The sequence below is a fragment of the Oncorhynchus keta genome, chromosome 2 (genome assembly GCF_023373465.1).
Source record: "Oncorhynchus keta strain PuntledgeMale-10-30-2019 chromosome 2, Oket_V2, whole genome shotgun sequence".
NCBI classification, from domain to species: Eukaryota; Metazoa; Chordata; class Actinopteri; order Salmoniformes; family Salmonidae; genus Oncorhynchus; species Oncorhynchus keta.
The window spans coordinates 26,691,114-26,713,362 of record NC_068422.1 but is presented as its reverse complement, the minus strand read 5'-3'; the positions used below and the strand labels follow the sequence as shown (position 1 = coordinate 26,713,362).

Genomic DNA, 22,249 nt, shown 5'->3' with positions numbered 1-22,249 from the left:
ATGAAAAAAAACAGGCTAGTTACACAACTGTAACTGCACGCATTCACACATGCATGGGCATACACACACACACACACACACACAAACACAAATTACATTATTCCTTAGAGGGGACTGATTGGAGAGAACAATTACTAGATCATTACACATCGCTTCTGTTTTCTGTCTCACTGTATGGCTCGCTCTCTCCCTCCATGCCTCTCCCCTTTCATCCCTTTTCATTGGCCTCACCTCCATCTCTCCTCTTCCTTCCTCTGTAAGCAGATCTCTCTATCTACTTCAGTCTATGTCTGTCTGTCTGGGTCTCTCTTCCTCTCACTCGGTCTGTCTGTCTCTCAATCTCTCGCCTGTGTAGTACTGTGATCCTCTCTTCAGTTCATCAGTGTGACAGTGTGCCTCAGTGTTGTCTCAGACATGGTGTGGCCCCTGTCAGCAGGGTATACAAGCCCCCCCACACACACTGTGTGTGAAATCTTCCCTGACAGTCAGCATACAAGGACCTTGTACAGAAGGCACCCTTTCCTTCTCAACAACCAGCTTGGCATGACTGTTTTCTTCTGGATGTAGTACCCTGCAATTCTTGTCAAATTGCAAGATATAACAAACAAGATATTATTATTATGACCGCAGAAGAGCCATTGTAATTTTATCTCAGAGTTCTATTTAATCAAACTAGTCTTCAGTTGTGGTCTAATAGGAAACAACTCAGCATTTATTCTTGACTCAACATTTAGAAAAGATTGTTCTAGGCCACTGACTCAGGCCTATATGAGACTGTGTGACTGTGTGTGTGTGTGTGCGTGTATGTGTGTGTGTGTAAAATGTGCTGTTCATTTGAGACTCCAGTGGCTGATGGTAACAAACTGCAGCAGCCTGTTCACATTAAATATGTCATGGATAATTGATGGGCTTGGACATGATATGTGTCGCCAGTGTGTGTGTGTGTGTGTGTGTGTGTGTGTGTGTGTGTGTGTGTGTGTGTGTGTGTGTGTGTGTGTGTGTGTGTGTGTGTGTGTGTGTGTGTGTGTGTGTGTGTGTGTGTGTGTGTGTGTGTGTGTGTGTGTGTGTGCTTGCGTGTGTGTGTGCTTGTGTGTATGCATGCGCATGATTGATGGAACTTGGACAAGACTGCTGGAAGACCACCAGAGAAAATCAGCACAGCTCTGCCATCGACTCCAAGGCCTGGAAACACAAAAGATTAATCTGACAGCTCAGCACTTAGCTCCACTGCCTTACTTACAGCTACACATGTTCAGAGACACATGCACCCGCTCTCACACACAGACTACACAAACTGTGCTCCACTAACCAGTGGGTCTGAGAGAACACACACACACACTCACAGTCTGACAAGGGCAACAATTGCGCTCATTAAAGACAGCAAAGGTCTTAACACATCATGCCTCATATGCACACACACACACACACACACACACACACACACACACACACACACACACACACACACACACACACACACACACACACACACACACACACACACACACACACACACACACACACACACACACACACACACACACACACACACACACACACACAAAGTGGGCCAGGCCAGACAGTGAGATTCCCTGAGGCGAAACACTGAGTCACTGGCCTCAGCTGAGGCCTCACAGACATACAGTACAGTAGACTGTGACAGCTCTGAGCCCCACCCATCTATAGAGGATAGAGAAGTCAGAACAACACCCAGGGACACTAAGTCTGTGTCCAAAATGGCAACCTATTCCTTAGTGCCTGCATTGCAGTAAAAACAATCATGTTGGTGTGAGTTTATCCATGCACATGTGCATGTGGATTTGTTGGTTAGAGCATGGCGGTAGGAACTTAAAAATGAAGGGTTAAATTCCTGCAAGAATTACACTAAAAATGCATACACTTACTGTACTGTTTGGACAAAAGTGTTTACAAAGTGGCATGTTATTGCTTTAATACATTTTCTAAACAATGATTTGTCTAACAGGGTAATATAATAATAAAATATGCCACTCAGCTAACCCACTTACCAGCAACAAGCTGTACAGTGAGTGGATAGATTTTTACAGTAAGTACAGTACCAGTCAAAAGTTTGGACACCTACTCAATCAAGGGTTTTTCTTTATTTTTACTATCTTCTACATTGTAGAATAATATTGAAGACATCAAAACTATGAAATAACATAACTGGAATCATGAAGTAACTAAAAAAAGTGTTTAACAAATCAAAATATATTTTACATTGGAGATTCTTCAAGGTAGCCACCCTTTGCCTTGATGACAGCTTTGCACACTCTTGGCATTCTCTCAACCAGCTTCATGAGGTAGTCACCTGGAATGCATTTCAATTAACAGGTGTGACCTGTTAAAAGTTCATTTGTTGAATTTCTTTCCTTCTTAATGTGTTTGAGCCAATCAGTTGTGTTGTGACACGGTAGGGGTGGTATACAGAAAATAGCCCTATTTGGTAAAATACCAAGTCCATATTACAGCAAGAACAGCTCAAATAAGCAAAGAGAAATGACAGTCCCTCATGACTTTAAAACTTAGAAAGTTCCTTCAAGTGCAGTCGCAAAAACCATCAAGCGCTATGATGAAACTGGCTCTCATGCGGACCGCCACAGGACAGGAAGACCCAGAGTTAACTCTGCTGCAGAGGATAAGTTACCAGCCTCAGAAATTGCAGCCCAAATAAATGCTTCACAGAGTTCAAGAAACAGACACATCTCAAAATCAACTGTTCAGAGGAGACTGTGAATCAGGCCTTCATGATCAAATTGCTGCAAAAAAACACTACGAAAGGACACCAATAATAAGAAGAGACTTGCTTGGTCCAAGAAACACAAGAACTAGACATTAGACCGGTGGAAATCTGTTAATGGGTCTGATGAGTCCTAATTTGAGATTTTTGGTTCCAACTGCTGTGTAGTTGTGAGATGCAGAGTAGGTGAACGGATGAATTCCGCATGTGTGGTTTCCACCGTGAAGCATGGAGGAGGTGGTGTGATGGTGCTTTGCTGGTGACACTGTCTGTTTTATTTAGAATTCAAGGTACACTTAACGAGCATGGCTACCACAGCATTCTGCAGCGATATGCCATCCCATCTGGTTTGTGCTTAGTGGGACTACCATTTGTTTTTCAACAGGACAATTACCCAACACACCTCCAGGCTGTGTAAGGGCTATTTGACCAAGAACAAGAGTGATGGTGTGCTGCATAAGATGACCTGGCCTCCACAATCACCCGACCTCAACCCAATTGAGATGGTTTGGGATGAGTTGGACCGCAGATGGAAGAAAAAGCAGCCAACAAGTGCTCAGCATATGTGGGAACTCCTTCAAGACTGTTGGAAAAGGATTCCAGGTGAAGCTGTTTGAGAGAATGCCAAGAGTGTGCAATGCTGTCGTCAAGGCAAAGGGTGGCTACTTTGAAGAATCTCAAATATAAAATATATTCTGATTTGGTTATTACATTGGTTAACTTCTTATGGGCAGCGTCTCACCTGGCCAACATCCGGTGAAATTGCAGACCGCGAAATTCAAACTACAGAATTATAAATATTTAACTTTCATAAAATCACAAGTATAATACATAAAAATGAAGCTTAACTTCTTGTTAATCCAGCCTCTGTGTCACATTTGAAAAAGGCTTTACGGCAAAAGCACACCATGCGATTATTTGAGGACAGTGCACCGCATACAAAAGCATGAAAAACATATTTCAACCAGGCAGGTGCGCCACAAAAGTCAGAAATATCGATATACAATACATGTCTTACCTTTGATGATCATCTTCTGTTGGCACTCCAAAAGATCCCAGATACATCACAAATGGTCCTTTTGTTTGATTATGTCCTTCTTTATATCCATAAAAACTCAAGATTAGCTGGCGCACTTCGGTCAATAAGCCACCCAGTTTCTCTCCATCAAAATGCATACAAAATGAATCCAAACGTTACTAATAAACTTTTCCAAACAAGTCAAACAATGTTTATAATCAAACATTAGGTACCCTAATACGTAAATAAACAGTAAATTGTAAGACGGAGAATTTTTACGGTCTTTACCGGAGAAAAATAACAAGGAACACGCTCTCTTCCACGCGCTTGGTAACACTACAGCCAAATTGGGAGCCACCGAGAAAAACTATAATTTCTGGCAATTTTCTGCATGAAACTCTTTCTAAAGACTGTTGACATCTAGTGGAAGCCCTAGGAATTGCAATCTGGGAGGGTTTCGCCTTATAATAAAAGTGACAGCCATTGAAAACAGTGGTAGGCTGAACACATTTTTCTGGGGGATGGTTTGTCCTCTGGGTTTCGCCTGCCATATCAGTTCTATTATACTTACAGACATAATTTTAACAGTTTTAGAAACTGAGTGTTTTCTATCCAAATCTACTAATAATATGCATATCCTAGCTTCCTACCCAAGAGAGGTTAACACCTTTTGATTACTACATGATTCCATTTGTTATTTCATAGTTTTGATGTCTTCACTGTCATTCTACAATGTAGAAAATAGTAAAAATAAAGAAAAACCCTTGAATGAGTAGGCGTGTCCAAACTTTCGACTGGTACTGTTTGTATCATGTACCCTTCTTGGAATTGAACCCACGACGTGACTAGTGCCGTGACCTTACCAACTGAGCCACAGAACCACACTGAGAAGGAACATGCGCTTTGTGTATAGAAATCATCACTGGACAGTACTTCACCTTGTAACATAAATGAATAGTTACAACCATGCCAGTCACCCTGTCACATAGGGACATCCGCACTGCTGGCCTCAGCACTGCAAAGCATTACAACCTGCTACAACACAGACACACACAGCCTCTCTCTCCGTCTCTCTCTCTCTCTCACACACACACACACACACACACACACACACACACACACACACACACACACACACACACACACACACACACACACACACACACACACACACACACACACACACACACACACACACACACACACACACACACACACGTTGATGCTGTTAGAGGAAGCTGTTCGTGATCGAGCGTGCAAGCATGTGTGTGCATGTGTTTGTGTTGCTGTTAGTTAGATGAAACAGCATCACAGCACATCCAGGCTACGGAACATAGGCCGTTACAATCCTGTACAGATTAGGAATTGGAAATGAGCATTCAAATCCTATTTAGTTGCTATGTGTGACCAACCTGGTGTCGAACACAGATTAGCATCTCAGTGTAAGCCCACTGAGCAAAAGGCAAGGTATCACAAGTCTTCAGATCTTTGGCAAGGTTACTCATCAGGTGAGTATACTTCGCCTAACCAACTCCGCTACAATTGGAAACCATGCAGTTCTCAAACCCTGTCCTGATGGACGCTATATGGAAACAGTGATTGTCATATATCCTTGTTGACATCTTGTTAGTACAGTGACCATGACTGCTACTGTACTTGTTGGAGGCACAGCAAGGTGACAGTCAGATGCAAACTTCTCTACATCTCTAACGATCCACTGAATCTCATGTAGAATTCAGCAATCTCTGCATAGCAATGTATTGAAATTCTCAAAGAATGTGTGATGAGAAATATGACCACACGCACACACTTACACACACAGCTCTGCCGCTGTCCATGGTGCTGATCATGATACAGTGGAGTAACCACTAGGTGCATGCCCGCAAGCAAATTGGACTGACTCACATTCTCGAGCAAGATGCATATATTATTACCAAACAAAAATATAAATGCAAAATATAAAGTGTTTGTCCCATGTTTCATGAGCTAGAAAAAAAAGATCCCAGGAATGTTCCATACGCCAAAAAGCTTATTTCTCTCAAATATTGTACACAAATTGGTTTACATCCTTATTAGTGGGCATTTCTCCTTTGTCAAGACAATTCATCCACCTGACAGGTGTGGCATATCAAGAAGCTGATTTAACAGAATGATCATTACACAGGTGCATCTTGTGCCAGAGACAATAAAATGCCACTGATGTCTCAAGTTTAGAGGGAGTGTGCAATTGGCATGCTGACTGCAGGACTGTCCACCAGAGCTGTTGCCAGAGAATTTAATGGTAATTTCTCTACCATAATGTTGTTTTAGAGAATTTGTCAGTACGTTCAACTGGCCTCACAACCACTGACCACGTGTAACCAAGCCAGACCAGGACCTCCACACCCGGCTTCTTCACCTGCGGGATCGTCTGAGACCAGCTTCCCAGACAGCTAATGAAATTGATGAGTATTTATGTCTGAAATAAAGCCCTATTGTGGAGAAAAACAAATTCTGATTGGCTAGGCCTGGCTCCTCAGTGGGTGGAACTATGCCATCCCAGGCACACCCATGGCTGTGCCCCTGCCCAGTCATGTGAAATCTATATATTAGGGCATAATGTATTTATTTCAACTGCCCGATTTCCATAAATGAACTGTAATTCACTAAAATCGTTGAAATGGTTGTATTTATATTTTGTTCTGTAACGTCATATATATGCTTCGTGGATACCGGAATTGACAGTGACTCTTTTTGTGACATTCAGTACATACTCTAGGCTATGCAACCGGTATGTGTGTGGATGAGAAAGCTACCATTATATTTGGTCGATCGGTAAAATATGATGTTTGATGCAGTTTGCTTACAGGACTGCCTCCTTGCTCTTGAACCCCGTTTTCCGTCGTGTTAAAACGGGCCTCCCGCCACGGAATGATACAATAAACCGTCTGTCCGTCGTTCATTCCAAAAGCCCGTTTCTCATCGGTTGAATCAAAGGCACAGCGAGGATAGACTGCACATAGCTACAAAATCAACCTACCATGATATTTTTCTCACAAGGAGAAAAATGTATACATTTCCACTACACAAGAACGAATAAGATGTTAAATTAGCCGAAAGTCTTACCTCAGTCGCCATGTTGCCATGAGACGGTGCAGGATTCTGTCCTGTGCTGAAATAGGTGCTGAAATCGTCTGCTCGTGGGACAGCGTAGCTCCAGCTTCGGCGGGGTACACTTGCCAAGCTCGAGCGCGTGTGTGGGGAGGGAGCAATGCCTGTATGTATGTATGTCTGTTTGAGAGAGAGAGAGAGAGAGAGATGCTCTGGGGTGAGGGGGAGGTTGGTAATTACAGACTAGGCTAGTTTATAATTATATGGATGGAAAAGAAAGAAGACAAGTTCTTAGATAGTAAACTGGAGGACAGGAGTCTTCAGAGGTATGCTGTGTAAACATACACTGAATAAAAATATACATGCAACATACAACAATTTCAAAGATTTTACTGAGTTACAATTCATAAGGAAATCAGTCAATTAAAATAAATAAATTAGCCCCTAATCTATGAATTTCACACGACTGTGATACAGATGTGCATCTGTTGTCACAGATACCTTTAAAAAAAGTAGGGACGTCATTTGCCTCATGCAGCGTGACACATCTCCTTCGCATAGAGTTTATCAGACTGTTGATCGTGGCCTGTGGAATGTACTCCCACTCCTCTTCAATGGCTGTGTGAAGTTGCTGTCCTACACGTCGATCCAGAGCTTCCCAAACATGCTCAAATGATGACATGTCTGGTGAGTATGCAGGTCATGGAAGAACTGGGACATTTTCAGCTTCCAGGAATTGTGTACAGATCTATGTGACATGGGGCTGTGCATTGTCATGCTGAATCATGAGGTGATGTCGGTGGATGAATGGCACGACAATGTGCCTCAGGATCTCATCACGGTAGCTCTGTGCATTCAAATTGACATCAATAAAATGTAATTGTGTTAGTTGTCTGTAGCTTTTGCCTCCTCATACCATAACCCCACTGCCACCATGGGCATTCTGTTCACAACCTTTAAAATCAGCAAACCGCTCGCCTACACAACGCTTTACATGCTGAAACTGGGATTCATCCGTGAAGAGCACACTTCTCCAGCATGCCACTGGCCATCAAAGGTGAGCATTTGCTGAACTGCAGTCAGGTAAAGACCCTGGTAAGGATGATGAGCATGTAGTTGAGCTTCCCTGAGACAGTTTTACAGTTTGTTGAGAAATTATTTGGTTGTGCAAACCCACAGTTTCACCAGCTATCCATGGCTGGTCTCAGATGATCCCGCAGGTGAAGAAGTCAGATGTGGAGGGCCTGGGCTGGCGTGGTTACATGTGGTCTGTGGTTGTGAGGCCGGTTGGCCGTACTGGCAAATTCTCTAAAACGACATTGGCGGTAGCTTATGGTAGAGAAATTAACATTACATTCTCTGGCAACAGCTCTGGTGGACATTCCTGCAGTCAGCATGCCAATTCCACGCTCCCTCAAAACTTGAGAAATCTGTGGTTTTGTGTTGTGTGACAAAACTGCACATTTCAGAGTATCCATTTATTTTCCCCAGCACAAGGTGCGCCTTTGTAATGATCATGCTGTTAAATCAGCTTCATTATATGCCACACCTGCAAGGTGTATATGCCACACCTGCAAGGACTATCTTGGTATAGGAGTAACGCTCATTAACAGCGATGTAAACAAATTTGTGCGCGAAATTAGAGCAAAACAAGCCTCTTTTTTTGTGTGTGTGTATGGAAAATTTCGGGGATCTTTTATTTTAGCTCAGGAAAATGAGACCAACACTATTCATGTTGCGTTTAAAAGAAAATCAGTGTAGATGAGTGATTTGTCTGTGCAAAAAACAGAATTCATTTTTCTTTTAAACTTTGTGTCAGGGGTGCAACTTCACTGGGGACAGGGGGGACATGACTCCCTCACATTCTAAAGTTGCATTTTTGTCTCCCACAGTTTTATTATTGCACTGTAATACCGAATTAATGGCATCAGTGTGGTCGGGCAAACTCAACAACAACAAAAAATATAGATGCATGCCAGCAAAGCCACTACACAACCCAATGCAACACTAAACAATACACTATAATGGTGACAAACATTGCCCACAAACTGTTAGGGCCTACATAAAGCTATCCGAACAGCAGAACTTTCTTTTCAGCACCATGTAGTGAATCCTTAGCACTGCTACACCTAGCTATCAGCGGAGCCTCATTTACTGCCTTAAAAAAAACATAGCTGATATGACTTGCTTAAACAGTGTGGTTTCTACTGATAATTGAGATGCACAAACTATGGCATAAGGGGACGACGAGAGGATGAGGCTATCCATATTTTGAATTAAGACTTCTTAAGGTATAGGGGGCAGCATTTTCACTTTTGGATAAATAGCGTGCCCAATTTCAAGTTCCTGCTACTCATGCCAGGAATATAAGATATGCATATTAATAGTAGATTTGGATAGAAAACACTCTGAACATTCTAAAACTGTTTGAATCATGTCTGTGAGTATAACAGAACTTATGTAGCAGGCAAAACCCCGGGGACTAACCATTCAGATTTTTGTTTATTAGGTCTCTGTCTGTTCACTGAGTTCTCGTTGGCAAATTATAGTTCTTAGGAACCTGTTTTCAGGTCCTACCACTTCCACTGGATGTCACCAGTCTTTGGAATTTGGTTGAGGTTATTCATTTGTGCAATGAAGAAGTAGGCCATCTAGGAACTCCTCATGGACTTCATTGCAGCGTAGCCTAGTGGTTAGAGCGTTGGACTAGTAACCGGAAGGTTGCGAGTTCAAACCCCCGAGCCGACAAGGTACATTCTGCCCCTGAACAGGCAGTTAACCCACTGTTCCCAGACCGTCATTGAAAATAAGAATATGTTCTTAACTGACTTGCCTGGTTAAATAAAGGTAAAAATTAATTGAAGTATCTGTGTATTGAACACAGATAGCCCAGTCTACAATTTGATCGATTATTAACGTTTAGAAAATACCTAAAGTTGTATTACAAAAGTAGTTTGAAATATTTTGGCAAAGTTTATAGGAAACTTTTGAAATATTTTCTAGTGACGTTCGTTTTTTGGAAGCTGTTTTTGTCTGGATGAAATGCGTCAAATAAATGGACATTTGGATGTATATGGACGGAATTAATCGAACAAAAGGACCAATTGTGATGTTTATGGGACATAAGGGAGTGCCAACAAAAGAAGCTCGTCAAAGGTAATGCATGTTTTATATTTTATTTCTGCATTTTGTGTAGCGCCTGCAGGGTTAAAATACGCTACCCTCTTTGTTTACTATTGTGTTATCATCAGATAATAGCTTCTTATGCTTTCACCGAAAAGCCTTTTTCAAATCTGACATGTTGGCTGGATTCACAACGAGTGTATCTTTAATTTAGTATCTTACATGTGTGATTTAATGAAAGTTTGATTTTTATATAATTTTTTTGATATTGCACAGCTGCATTTTCAGTGTTTTTTGCCCAAGTGGGACGCAACCGTCCCCTATCCTAAAGAGGTTTTAAATGAGCGAACTAGGACGGACGTAGTCAATATAAATAGTTGTTCATCACTTTTGAAATGTACAGCAACAGAATTCCGAGCAAGGGCCATTCTTACAGTATTCTCCCTGTACACTGAGTCAGAACCGTAGGATAAATAAAGGGGGCAAATAAGCAGACAATGAAAGCTCTTACAATATTCAATGACATTTCTCTAAAGCAGGCTATAGGCTACACAAGTGCACGACCAGGTCAGAACATTAGGCAGAAGCACATGTGCTACGAACAGCTTACTACACAACATACACTTAGTATTACTTTCTTTGCTATAGTATACATATCTCCCTGGCATATTGTAATTTATGCAGCAGCATACAATACATTTTTGGACTCACCTTGTTGCGCTGTGCTTCCTTGAACAGGAAAGTGGAACGGCGGTCCTTCTTGTGGGCTCTAGATAGAGGGCCGAAATCCGACTTGGAATTCCTGAGTTGAATGACCATTCAAAATTATTTTCCATATTTTCCCAGTCAGAGCTAGTTTTATCTGAGTCCCCAGTTGTCTTGAACTCACAGAAGTCTGAGATTTCCCAGTTCCGAATTTCCAGTTGTTTTGAACGCAGCAGAAGTCATGCTGGATTGACAGCATGGTCAATGTATTCCAACTTCTCTGGCCCCTTTTTCGTGATATTCAATTGGTAGTTACGATCTTTTCTCATCGCTGCAACTCCCCTACGGACTCAGTGAAGGTCGGGAGCCAAGCAGCACCAATGTGTCAGAGGAAACACTGTCGAACCAAGGACCAAAGTCAGCTTCCAAGAAGTCGCTAGAGCACGATGAGACAAGACCATACCCTCCCCTAAACTGGAAGCTGATGGGCCAATTGTGTGCCGCCTGATGGGTCTCCCGGTCACAGCCGGCTGTGACAAAGCCTGGGATTAAACCTTGGGCTGCAGTGGCGCCTTAGCACTTATTGCTGAATTTGCGATTTCCAACTTGTTTAATGTTTGTCCAATTTCCGACACGTTTTATCTGTAATTTCTCTTCATATGACAAGGATTGAAAAGGATTTGCCAGTAGTTTGCCAACTTGATGCATCAAATCAAATCAAATGTTATTTGTCACATACACATGGTTAGCAGATGTTAATGCGAGTGTAGCGAAATGCTTGTGCTTCTAGTTCCGACAATGCAGTAATAACCAATAAGTAATCTAACTAACAATTCCAAAACTACTGTCTTATACACAGTGTAAGGGGATAAAGAATATGTACATAAAGATATATGAATGAGTGATGGTACAGAGCAGCATAGGCAAGATACAGTAGATGGTATCGAGTACAGTATATACATATGAGATGAGTATGTAAACAAAGTGGCATAGTTAAAGTGGCTAGTGATACATGTATTACATAAGGATGCAGTCGATGATATAGAGTACAGTATATACGTATGCATATGAGATGAATAATGTAGGGTATGTAACATTATATAAGGTAGCATTGTTTAGTATGACTGCTTGTTTAGCTTGCTAGCTAAGATTTTGAATGTATGATGTTGACATGATCAGTCCAATCAAAGCTATGGTAGATATAACGTGATTTAAAGTAAGGTCATTGGCCACAGATAAAATTGAGCCTTCTTGGATAGGCACTTCTAATGTAAATCTATGGCAGCACCCAAGGGGGCTTGAACTTTCTAGCTCTCCCTGTAGATTTTGCGGTGATGTAGTGTCCCCGTGAATGACAGAACACTGAGCCAATCATGGCGCAACTAGAGAAGATTACCAACCCCTACGCTCTGCATTTTCCGCTGGCTTCCCCTCTACCACAGAAAACACTGAGCTAGGCTTAAACACCTGCATTTTGGAGCTGCCTTAAGAAAGCAAAAAAGAGGCCATGTTTGTATGCAGTTTTATTACCTATTTTATTTTATTTTTTACATTGTTTGCAAATTGATATGTGACATATCAATGCCCAAACAGGCTCTGCCCTACCTCTCCTGAATGACGTGTCGCCACTGAAAAGCAACCAGAGCAGAAATTGGCTACTCTTTATTTGACTGATGTAGCTGTCAATGTAACTGCTGTTTGACTTAACAGAACAATTGTATTTATTCCCAGTGCTGAGCTAGTAGTGTAAGTGACATGTAACATTGGCTAATGTTTTATCCCCTCTCAACTGAAATTCTGTCTGAAGAGAATTAACTAGCAAGCTAGTTAGTAGCTACCACAGCCAGTTCAGCTCTAGCCTTTAGCTATCTGTCAGACAGCAGTATTTAACAGCTGTTTTGTGTATGGAAATGTTTTGTAGCCATTTTGTCCCGTTTCAACAAAAGTAAAATAACTCGTTTTCTCCAGTTGATGTACCATTAGAGCTAGCAAAACGTTAGCTAGCTCACTAACTTTATGTATTATTTTTGCCTCAAACACACTAGAACTGACTCAAACGATGATACTAGCAGCCAAGCGGTTAAAGACTGATATTCTGACGTTTGACAGCACAATGTGGTGGTGAGTTAAGACAGTCATGATGTCATGACTGTCCTGCTCGGCTCAGGTTACCAATGACCACAATCCTGCAGAGTGATTTCACCCCCACCAGAGGAGAAGGTTGGAGGAAGGTAAATTCCAGACCTTGCCTTGTAACTTGTTATGCCCAGAGAATTGCGGTTACGCCCACTTCTGAACCTAGCATTTAAGACATGTGAGTTAAGAATTACCATATCAGACTAAGTGACCCGAGCTGCAGCCAAGGTCTGAGTAGTCAACGAACCCAAAACGCAACACAAGGTTGAAGACAAAGGAACCCTTTTCTACCCATGCTACAGATGAATAGCTGCGTCTAAGCGGGTGAATTCAAGCCAGACCACCCGGTCTCCACTCCCCATCCAAACGTGGTATCTACACTGTTTTCATTCCTACGCTGTGAGCCCTGGGCTACAGGGCTGGCTGTCCTCAGAAGACCCCATTTAGAGCAAGGGCGAGGAATCAGACCACTAAGCCAAAAGGACACGGACATCGCGAGGACAACCAGAGAGTTGCACCAGAGAAGTGCGGCATTGAGAAGCATAAACGGTCCACGAGGAGACTCCCATCGGAGACCTTCAACACGTAATTATATCATTATATTCTGGCCCATAAGAGCGGCAGTTCTGGGCAAGAGTTAAAATAAGCAAAGCTGACAAATACACCCAAATGTATATTTCTCTTGTGTACTTTCTCTCTTTTAAATCCCCATTTTGGGTAACATGTGCCAGAGTGGTTTGGCCCATTGTACTAAGTTCTAACCAATAGCCTAGACTGTGTTTTTATGTATATTTTATTATCATTTTAGCTTTCTAGTAAATAAATAATCAACTAATATTGGTGTGGTACGAACTCACTGGTGGGACTCGGGTTTGTGCAGATTCCTGGATTATGCAACATTCAGAATGAGACTGTAGAGGAAATTGATTAATTAGCGACTGTTGTAAAATCAATATTCTGTTATTCTTTGAGTTAATTTGGGAAATAGATACTCAATAAAACAAATTTTCCCATGGTGCCCCAGGTTAATGAGTTAATAATTGCCTGATTAATTTAATCACGCAATTATAAATCGTTAATCATTCGATGAGCAGCAGTCGTCACATTAACTAATACAATGTCACGGCAATGAATACTATCGGAGATCCCCAAATGGGCACATTTATAGGCATTTGCGTGCAGGCCAGGTAGACTAGTCCTACTTCTATATGCCTAATCAGGTCCTTACTCAACATTGACAAAAGCTTTTCAAACAGAAGACGATGAATAAATGTAATAGAAAACTCATAAATGAAATGAAATAAGCAATTCATGTTTCATTCCAGAATGTGCTCTACTGCCATTTCATGGGTATTCATTGTTTCAAAACTTAATTGTGTGCATTGGGTGCTGTGTCCATCAATTCCCAATTACATCAACAGTAGTAGCTTACATTTATCTTTAATTCCCATAGTTAATCTGAAATGTTTGTTCGGTTATGTTAATTTCTGTTAATGCATTCAATATAGTAGTATTACTGTTATGTTGTATAAATGATTGGAGACAAGAGCAGGAGTATGTAATCGGGGGTTTTAATACTCCACCCAAAAATACAACCTGCCATAAAAGGCAAACGGACTAAGCCCAAAACAAACACGTGTACAAAATCACAGGGATGTAACCCAAACAAGAGAACGTGGTTAAACCTCTAATAAATACATGGGACGAGACCCGTAATAACGAGTGCATGAAAGCCAACACACAAAAGCACAGGTAATCACAAGCCCAACGGACATGGGAACATTAACCGACCAAACAATAGTGAACAGAGGGCACATATATACAATTATTAATCAGGGGGAAAGGGAACCAGGTGTGCATAATGAAACAGTTCAGTGACGCCTAGAGGCCGGTGACGTAGACCTCCGGACAGAATGAGCAGCAGTATGGGGAAATCCATGACAATTACAGTCATTTACTGTGTTTTGCAGAAATCACTACCTATGCTACACTTTTGATGAAGAAGTTTCTGTTTATTTCACTCCATTTATGAGTTTTGTCAATTTATTCATTGCATTTTGTTTTAAATGTTACTGTCAATGTTTCAAATCGATTGGTCAAATGAAAAGACTACTCTAGGTGGACCAAGATTTTTTTTAGTCAGGGACAGCCCTCGTAGAAATGCAGGAAATGAGCTTTTGATACCTCAAAAAGATCTAAGGGAGGACCCTGCCAGGTTATTGCCATCCCACTTCTAAAACCAAAGTTGCACCCCTGCTTTGTGTTTTCCCTTAGTTATTAATAATTGTAATGTTTATTCATAATTCAGAGGAAATACCTCCCTTTCCATCTGGCTCTCTACGTCAACTGTAAACAACAACAACCACCAGTTAACTCAGGCTGTTTGCCTGATAACTCATTCAAGCCTAAATACTGAGAGAGACACTTGAGACAACAAGCATTCAAAGTGTTTGTACATTAAGTGATTGCTAAGATCTCAGAGTTGTGAGTTCAAATCCCGCTTTGCCCCTAATTCACTGCAAGTGCTGTAAGCTACAGGAAGTAGGGCTACACTAGTCATAGTGAGATGTGATTGTGTTAACAGTGTAAATCAGTCAAACACAAATACTGCCATTGAAATTCGAGGGAGCAATAAATTACATAATCAGCAATGATTGGTACGTTTAACATTGAGTGCTTACCCACTGGGCACACTACATCATTTCAATGTGAGCAATATTTTGCTGAGATGCTGATCAAAGAGATTGCAAACTATATTCACAAACACAACCAAAAGTTCATTGAATTTTCAATGTGTTATCAATTACATATTAGTCATTTAGCAGACACTGTTATCCAGGGAGACTTACAGGAGCAATTAGGGTAAAGTGCCTTACTTAAGGGCACATGGTCAGCTTTGGAATCTGAAACAGCAACCTTTTGGTTACTGGCCTAACACTCTCAATTATTAACCGGTAGGCTACCTGCGGCCCCATTATTATCAATAGTTATCACTATGCTTTCAACCATCTTAAAGCACAACTAAATTCCAATGGATAAAGAATATCAGATTTTTTGTGTAGCTGTCACCCAAATGTCTATCACTGCGCTAGCAACCATTTCAAATCAAATCAATATGTCACCTTATTGTGAAATGCTTACCTACAAGCCCTTAACCGACAATTAAGTTTTAAGAAAATAGAGTTAAGAAAATATTTACTAAATAAACTAAAGTAAAAAAATAACAATCATGAGGCTGTATATAGGGGGTACCGGTACCGAGTCAATGTGTGGGAGTACAGGTTAGTCAAGGTAATTTGTACACATACTGTAGGTAGGCCCAGCAAAGCACAACAATGTTGAAATGGGAATACAATGTCAGATATTTTGTTTATTTATACAACAGATGAAAGTGTTATCACTGTGCTTCATCTCATAGCAGAACCAAATGACTTTGCCTGGATTGCAGTTGAGAGTACATTAAAAGTACATGGTGCCTTTAATACAGTGATCAATGCCATTCAAGATTCTGTGCAGATTATTACAGCAATTGTGAAGATCTCCATAGACTTGCAACGTCCTATGCATATGCTATCTTGAACATGCATGCTTTATATTATTGCATATGAAGACATTCATAGTAACAGTAATCTCAGAATGTGGCCATGGATTTGTTACTAATTTGCAGTAATACTAATTTGTAATATTGAATTGACAACGCAACCAAATAAACATTTAGTTAGATGTATCTACTGCTTGGATTCTTCCATCTGAGCCACTGGCTTAATCCCATTCTTTAACTTTTATTGTTGGTTGAGTTGGAGATGGGAATTCAGCATATCATTGTTAACGTCAGTTGTCGACGAGTTAATAGGCTATTTATTGTATTTCAAAAGTAATACAGGATTGTGTTTGGTTGTCGACTCAAACAAATATGAATATTTTTAAGTAGATTTATTTTCTGCTTGGATATCTGTGTCACTGACTGGTTTTAACTCCACTTTGTCTACAAATTAATAATTCATAACCTATGTTGGATTCACGTCTCCATCTCAACCAAAAATCTAAGTTAAAGAATATAACTAAATCAAATCAAACTTTAAAGGCGCTTTAAATCAAATTTGACTTCATTTAATCCTATTCTTTAGCTTAGATTTTTGGTTGAGATGAAGAAGTGAATCCAACATATAAATGCTTTATATTTAGACAAACTGCAATTAAAGCCAGAGGTCAGTGGCACAGATGGAACTATCCAAGCAGAAGATACATACATCTCCTTCAAATGTTGGTTGTTACAACTAAACACAATTCAACATCACTAAATGTCATTACAATTGAAATCAACCAGATCTTGAAACCCGAGACCTATACGTCTATTTTTCGTTGAAACCTTGTCCTGGGTTAAATTGAAACAATAACTGTTGATGGCTTTGCAAATGCTATGTGGCCCCGATTCCGACCAGAGTTAAGTATGTGTAAATGGAACTTAATTCCTTTTTATGCACTTTTCACTCTGAAGCATGAGAATAGCATGCTATTGTTTGGGGTGGAGATCTAAGAAATTAAGGTGTGGTGGAGATAACAATAATCCATATTCTGACCTTGACTTAATTCCCTACATAATTCCATTACTGGTACGTGAGAAGAAACCATGAATAAGGTCTAGCAAACCTGTTGGTTCCAAGAATCTACCAAAAATCTACTTTCTTTTTTTCTGATAGAATTAACAGCATTCTCCATGCACTGATTTTACCATGATGTCAAGCAAAGAGGCACTGAGTTTGAAGGTAGGCCTTGAAATACATACAAAGGTACACCTCCAATTGACTCAAATGATGTCAATTAGCTTATCAGAAGCTTCTAAAGCCATGACATCATTTTCTGAAATTTTCCAAGCTTTTTAAAGGCACAGTCAACTTAGTGTATGTAAACTTCTGACCCACTGGAATTATGATACAGTGAATTATAAGTGAAAGAATCTGTCTGTAAACAAAAGTTTGAAAAATGACTTGTGTTATGCACAAATTCGATGTCCTAACCGACTTGCCAAAACTATAGTTTGTTGATTATCAAGAAATTTGTGGAGTGGTTGAAAAACGAGTTTTAATGATTCCAACCTAAGTGTATGTAAACTTCGACTGTATGTGCTTTAGAATGTTTTAATTATAGTATATGGCCGGGCCTTGAATCGTTATGGATCTCAAACCACAAATAGCAGGTTAAACCTGGAGTCTGGCGCAGGGTTCACGATGACTGGAACATTCTAAGATTAGTGAGAATGAGGGTAGATGTATTACTGAGTTAATTTCCTCCACAACCTTCATAAGGTAAGTCTGAATACAAAATTCCGAGAAGCGTAATTTCCTAAGTCGGAATCGGGCCTTATAAGCCTAAATATAATGGATGACATATGAGTGATAAAGTATGGTCACATTTCTACTAATCTAAGATATTGAATTGTTTTAAGATGGTAATTGCATGGATCATTTAGCTATTTGATTTTGAATTTTAAGACCCTTGTAGGTCTTAAAATAACACATTCATAAATTACAAAACAGTCAAAAAATAAATCATAAGGAATAAGGTTTTGAAGTATGTGTCATATTGTATTTATTTATTTCGCCTTTATTTAACCAGGTAAGCTATTTGAGAACAAGTTCTCATTTACAACTTGGACCTGGCCAAGATAAAGCAAAGCAGTGCGACACAAACAACACAATAGAGTTACACATGGAATAAACAAGCATAAAGTCAATAACACAATAGAAAAAAAGAAAGTCTATATACAGTGTGAGCAAATGGCGTGAGGAGGTAAGACAATAAATAGGCCATAGTAGCGAAGTAATTACAATTTAGCAAATTAACACCGGAGTGATAGATGAGCAGATGGTGATGTGCAGGTAGAAATACTGGTGTGCAAAATAGCAGAAAAGGTCAATTAAAACAATATGTGGATGAGGTAGTTAGAATGGGTGGGCTATTTACAGATGGGCTGTGTACAGCTGCAGCAATCGGTTAGCTGTTCAGATAGCTGATGTTTAAAGTTAGTGAGGGAAATATAATTCTGCAGCTTCAGCAATTTTTGCAATTCGCTCCAGTCATTGGCAGCAGAAAACTGGAAGGCAAGGCGGCCAAAGGAGGTGTTGGCTTTGGGGATGACCAGTGAGATAGCTCCTGGACCGTGTGCTACGGGTGGGTGTTGTTATCATGTCCAGTGAACTGAGAAAAGGTGAAGCTTTACCTAGCATAGACTTATAGATGACCTGGAGCCAGTGGGTCTGGTGACGAATATGTAGCGAGGGCCAGCCGACTAGAGCATACAGGTCGCAGTGGTGGGTGTTATATGGGGCTTTGGTGACAAAACGGATGACACTGTGATAGACTGCATCCAGTTTGCTGAGTAGTGTATTTACAAAGCTATTTGTAAATTACATCTCCGAAGTCAAGGATCGGTAGGATAGTCAGTTTTACAAAGGTATGTTTGGCAGTGTGAGTGAAAGAGGCGTTGTTGCGAAATAGGAAGCCAATTCTACATTTCATTTTGGATTGGAGATGTTTAATATGAGTCTGGAAGGAGAGTTTACCGTCTAGCCAGACACCTAGGTATTTGTAGTTGTCCACATATTCTAAGTCAGAACCGTCCAGAGTAGTGATGCTAGTGGTGCGGGCGGGTGCGGGCAGCGAACGGTTGAAAAGCATGCATTTGGTTTTACTAGCATTTAAGAGGAGTTGGAGGCCACGGAAGGAGTGTTATATGGCAATGAAACTCATTTGGAGGTTAGTTATCACAGTGTCCAAAGAAGGGCCAGATGTATACAGAATGGTGTCGTCTGCTTAGAGGTGGATCAGGGAATCACCCGCAAGAGCGACATCGTTGATATATACAGAGAAAAGAGTCGGCCCAAGAATTGAACCCTGTGGTACCCCCATAGAGTGCCAGAGGTCCAGACAACATGCCCTCCGATTTGACACACTGAACTCTGTCTGAGTGTAACACTCAATGAGTGAATGGGTGTGGAGTCAGGCGCAGAGAGCAAAGGATGCGGGAAAAGACACGCTTTAATGTCCAAAATCAAAAAAGAACAAAATAGTATTACCCAACACAGGCGTAACTATTACTACAATAAGTACCCTTAGGTAAAATACCAGGACAGCGAGAAAACCCAACAAAACACTAACACCTCGCATACAAACACAGGAGAACAAGCCCGCACAAACAGAAGCGGGCTAAACAAACTTAAATAACACCACCCTAACAACCAAACAATGAACAGGTGAAAACAATTAGACAAAACCAAACGAACACGGAACAAAGCATAGTAGACCGGTGACGACGAGCGCCGAGCGCCACCCGAACAAGAAGGGGAGCCACCTTCGGTAATATTCGTGACACTGAGAAGTAGTTGGTGAACCAGGCGAGGCAGTCATTTGATAAACCAAGGCTGTTGAGTCTGCCGATAAGAATACTGTGATTTTCAGAATCGAAAGCCTTGGCCAGGTCGATGCACAGTACTGTCTTTTATCGATGGCAGTTATGATATCGTTTAGTACCTTGAGTGTGGCTGAGGTGCACCCGTGACCATTCGTAATGGTCAGTGATATGTTTATTAACTTGGCTTTCGAAGACTTTAGAAAGACAGGGCAGGATGGATATAGGTCTGTAACAGTTTGGGTCTAGAGTCTCAGCCCATTTTAAGAGGGGGATGACCGCGGCAGCTTTCCAATCTTTAGGGATCTCGGATGATACAAAAGAGAGGTTAAACAGACCGGTAATAGGGGTTGCAACAATAGTGGCGGATACTTTTAGAAAGAGAGCGTCCAGATTGTCTAGCCCAGCTGATTTGTCGGGTATCGGTGGTGACAGTGTTACCTAGCCTCTACGGGATATAAGTAGCCCAGGAAATATTAGTGTTTTTTGGAAAATTATTTAACCCCCTAACCCTAACCCTAACCCTAACCCTAACCCTTTTTTTAAATCGGACAAAACTACCTCCGTACTTCCATACATTTTTTAAAACTAGATTTAAAAACAGATTACTTTCAGACGAGTTACCTTCAGACCTTTTGGGGGTGTCACATGGTCGTAGAGAAACTCCATTGTGTTTGTGAGAGTTTCATCTTTCCATAGAGTGGTCAACATAGGCAGTTGCGGGGTATTGCGATGCAAAAACATGCCTCTAGCTTAAACTGACAGATTTTGGTTGGTATTATTTTATTATGTTACTTAGATTGATGCACAGGTACGTCAATAGAACTACCTTTGGAATTACTTCGATAACAACAGTGAATCTATTTTATTTTTTAATTGGAGATCTCGCAACAATCATTGTCATGATACCACATTGCTAATAGTCAGTGACAAATATCAAAGATAAGCAGGCCTGGGCTTGGTTAAAAACCTGGATGCGAGACCTAAGGGTAGCTGTAGATAAAAATAATACATATTTTATACAAGGTTTGTCTATGTTTAAATTTGGTTACCTTGATGACATAATCTTGTGGTTGAAATTTCACCCTCAAAACAACATTTGAGGATTTTTTTCAAATCCATAGTATTTTACACATTGATTACACATCACAATACGTTGAAAAATTATTAAACAGTTTGTGCCCAATGGGTAGGGTTGAAGGTTCACATCCCGTTTCACCTGCTAATTCACTGTAGCCATCATACAGTAGTTAATTTATTTGTGTGTGTCTGTGTGTGTGTGAGAGAGAGGGAGCGTGTAGAGTGCTTTATTAAACATTTATCATCAGAGTGTGTGTGAGTGCCAAACGGTACAGAAGCAGTTTGGGACCTTTTAGGATAAGCTATTCAATAAACTATTCACGGATAGCAAGTTTCTCTTGCTACCACTAGGTTTTCCTTATCCATCCCTCCCTCACTCCTTTACTCCTTATCCACCCTCCCTCTCTCTTTCCCCCCCATCCTCTCACACACATGTATGCACGCACACGCACGCAAACGCACATAGATACACCAACAGACTCCAGCCATTCTGAATTTAAATAAGATTCAATACTAGAATAGCCTCCACACAATAGGAAACTTGAATCCAGCTGCTTCCCTCCGATTGCCTGAATGGATGCATATCCAATCGCAGGCTTCCACATATTCCCCCTGTGTGTGTGTTGTTGCTGCAACATTAGTGACACCATCAGTCCATAGTCAAAGATGGTCAGCTGAGACAAACACTCACGTTTAGGCTTTTGCAAAGACAATCGTTTTTTTATTTGTATTTGAGGCTACAATTTTTGAAATGTTTTTTAAAAGATGCGTACAAAAAAAATTAAGCCTGTCATGTTTTGAATTCCTTTGAATGTCATGGGATTACATTTTTACTCAAACCTGATATACAGTGCCTTTGGAAAGTATTCAGACACTTTGACATTTTTCACATTTTGTTACATTGCAGGTTATTCTAAAATTTTTTTAAAAT

The 22,249-nt window shown here is 40.7% G+C and overlaps 1 protein-coding gene across 2 annotated transcripts in view; it reads right to left on the bottom strand.

Annotated features, from left to right (window-relative positions):
- The window catches only part of LOC118361578 (golgin subfamily A member 7B-like), a 57,081-nt gene extending 50,061 nt beyond the window's left edge, over positions 1–7,020 (bottom strand). For both annotated transcript variants that reach the window (XM_035741617.2, XM_035741626.2), the window contains exon 1: positions 6,882–7,020. In XM_035741617.2, coding sequence (XP_035597510.1) covers positions 6,882–6,893 — 12 coding nt within the window. In that variant the 5' untranslated portion in view covers positions 6,894–7,020. The remainder of the gene's footprint in view (positions 1–6,881) is intronic.
- Between the last annotated feature and the right edge of the window lie 15,229 nt (positions 7,021–22,249).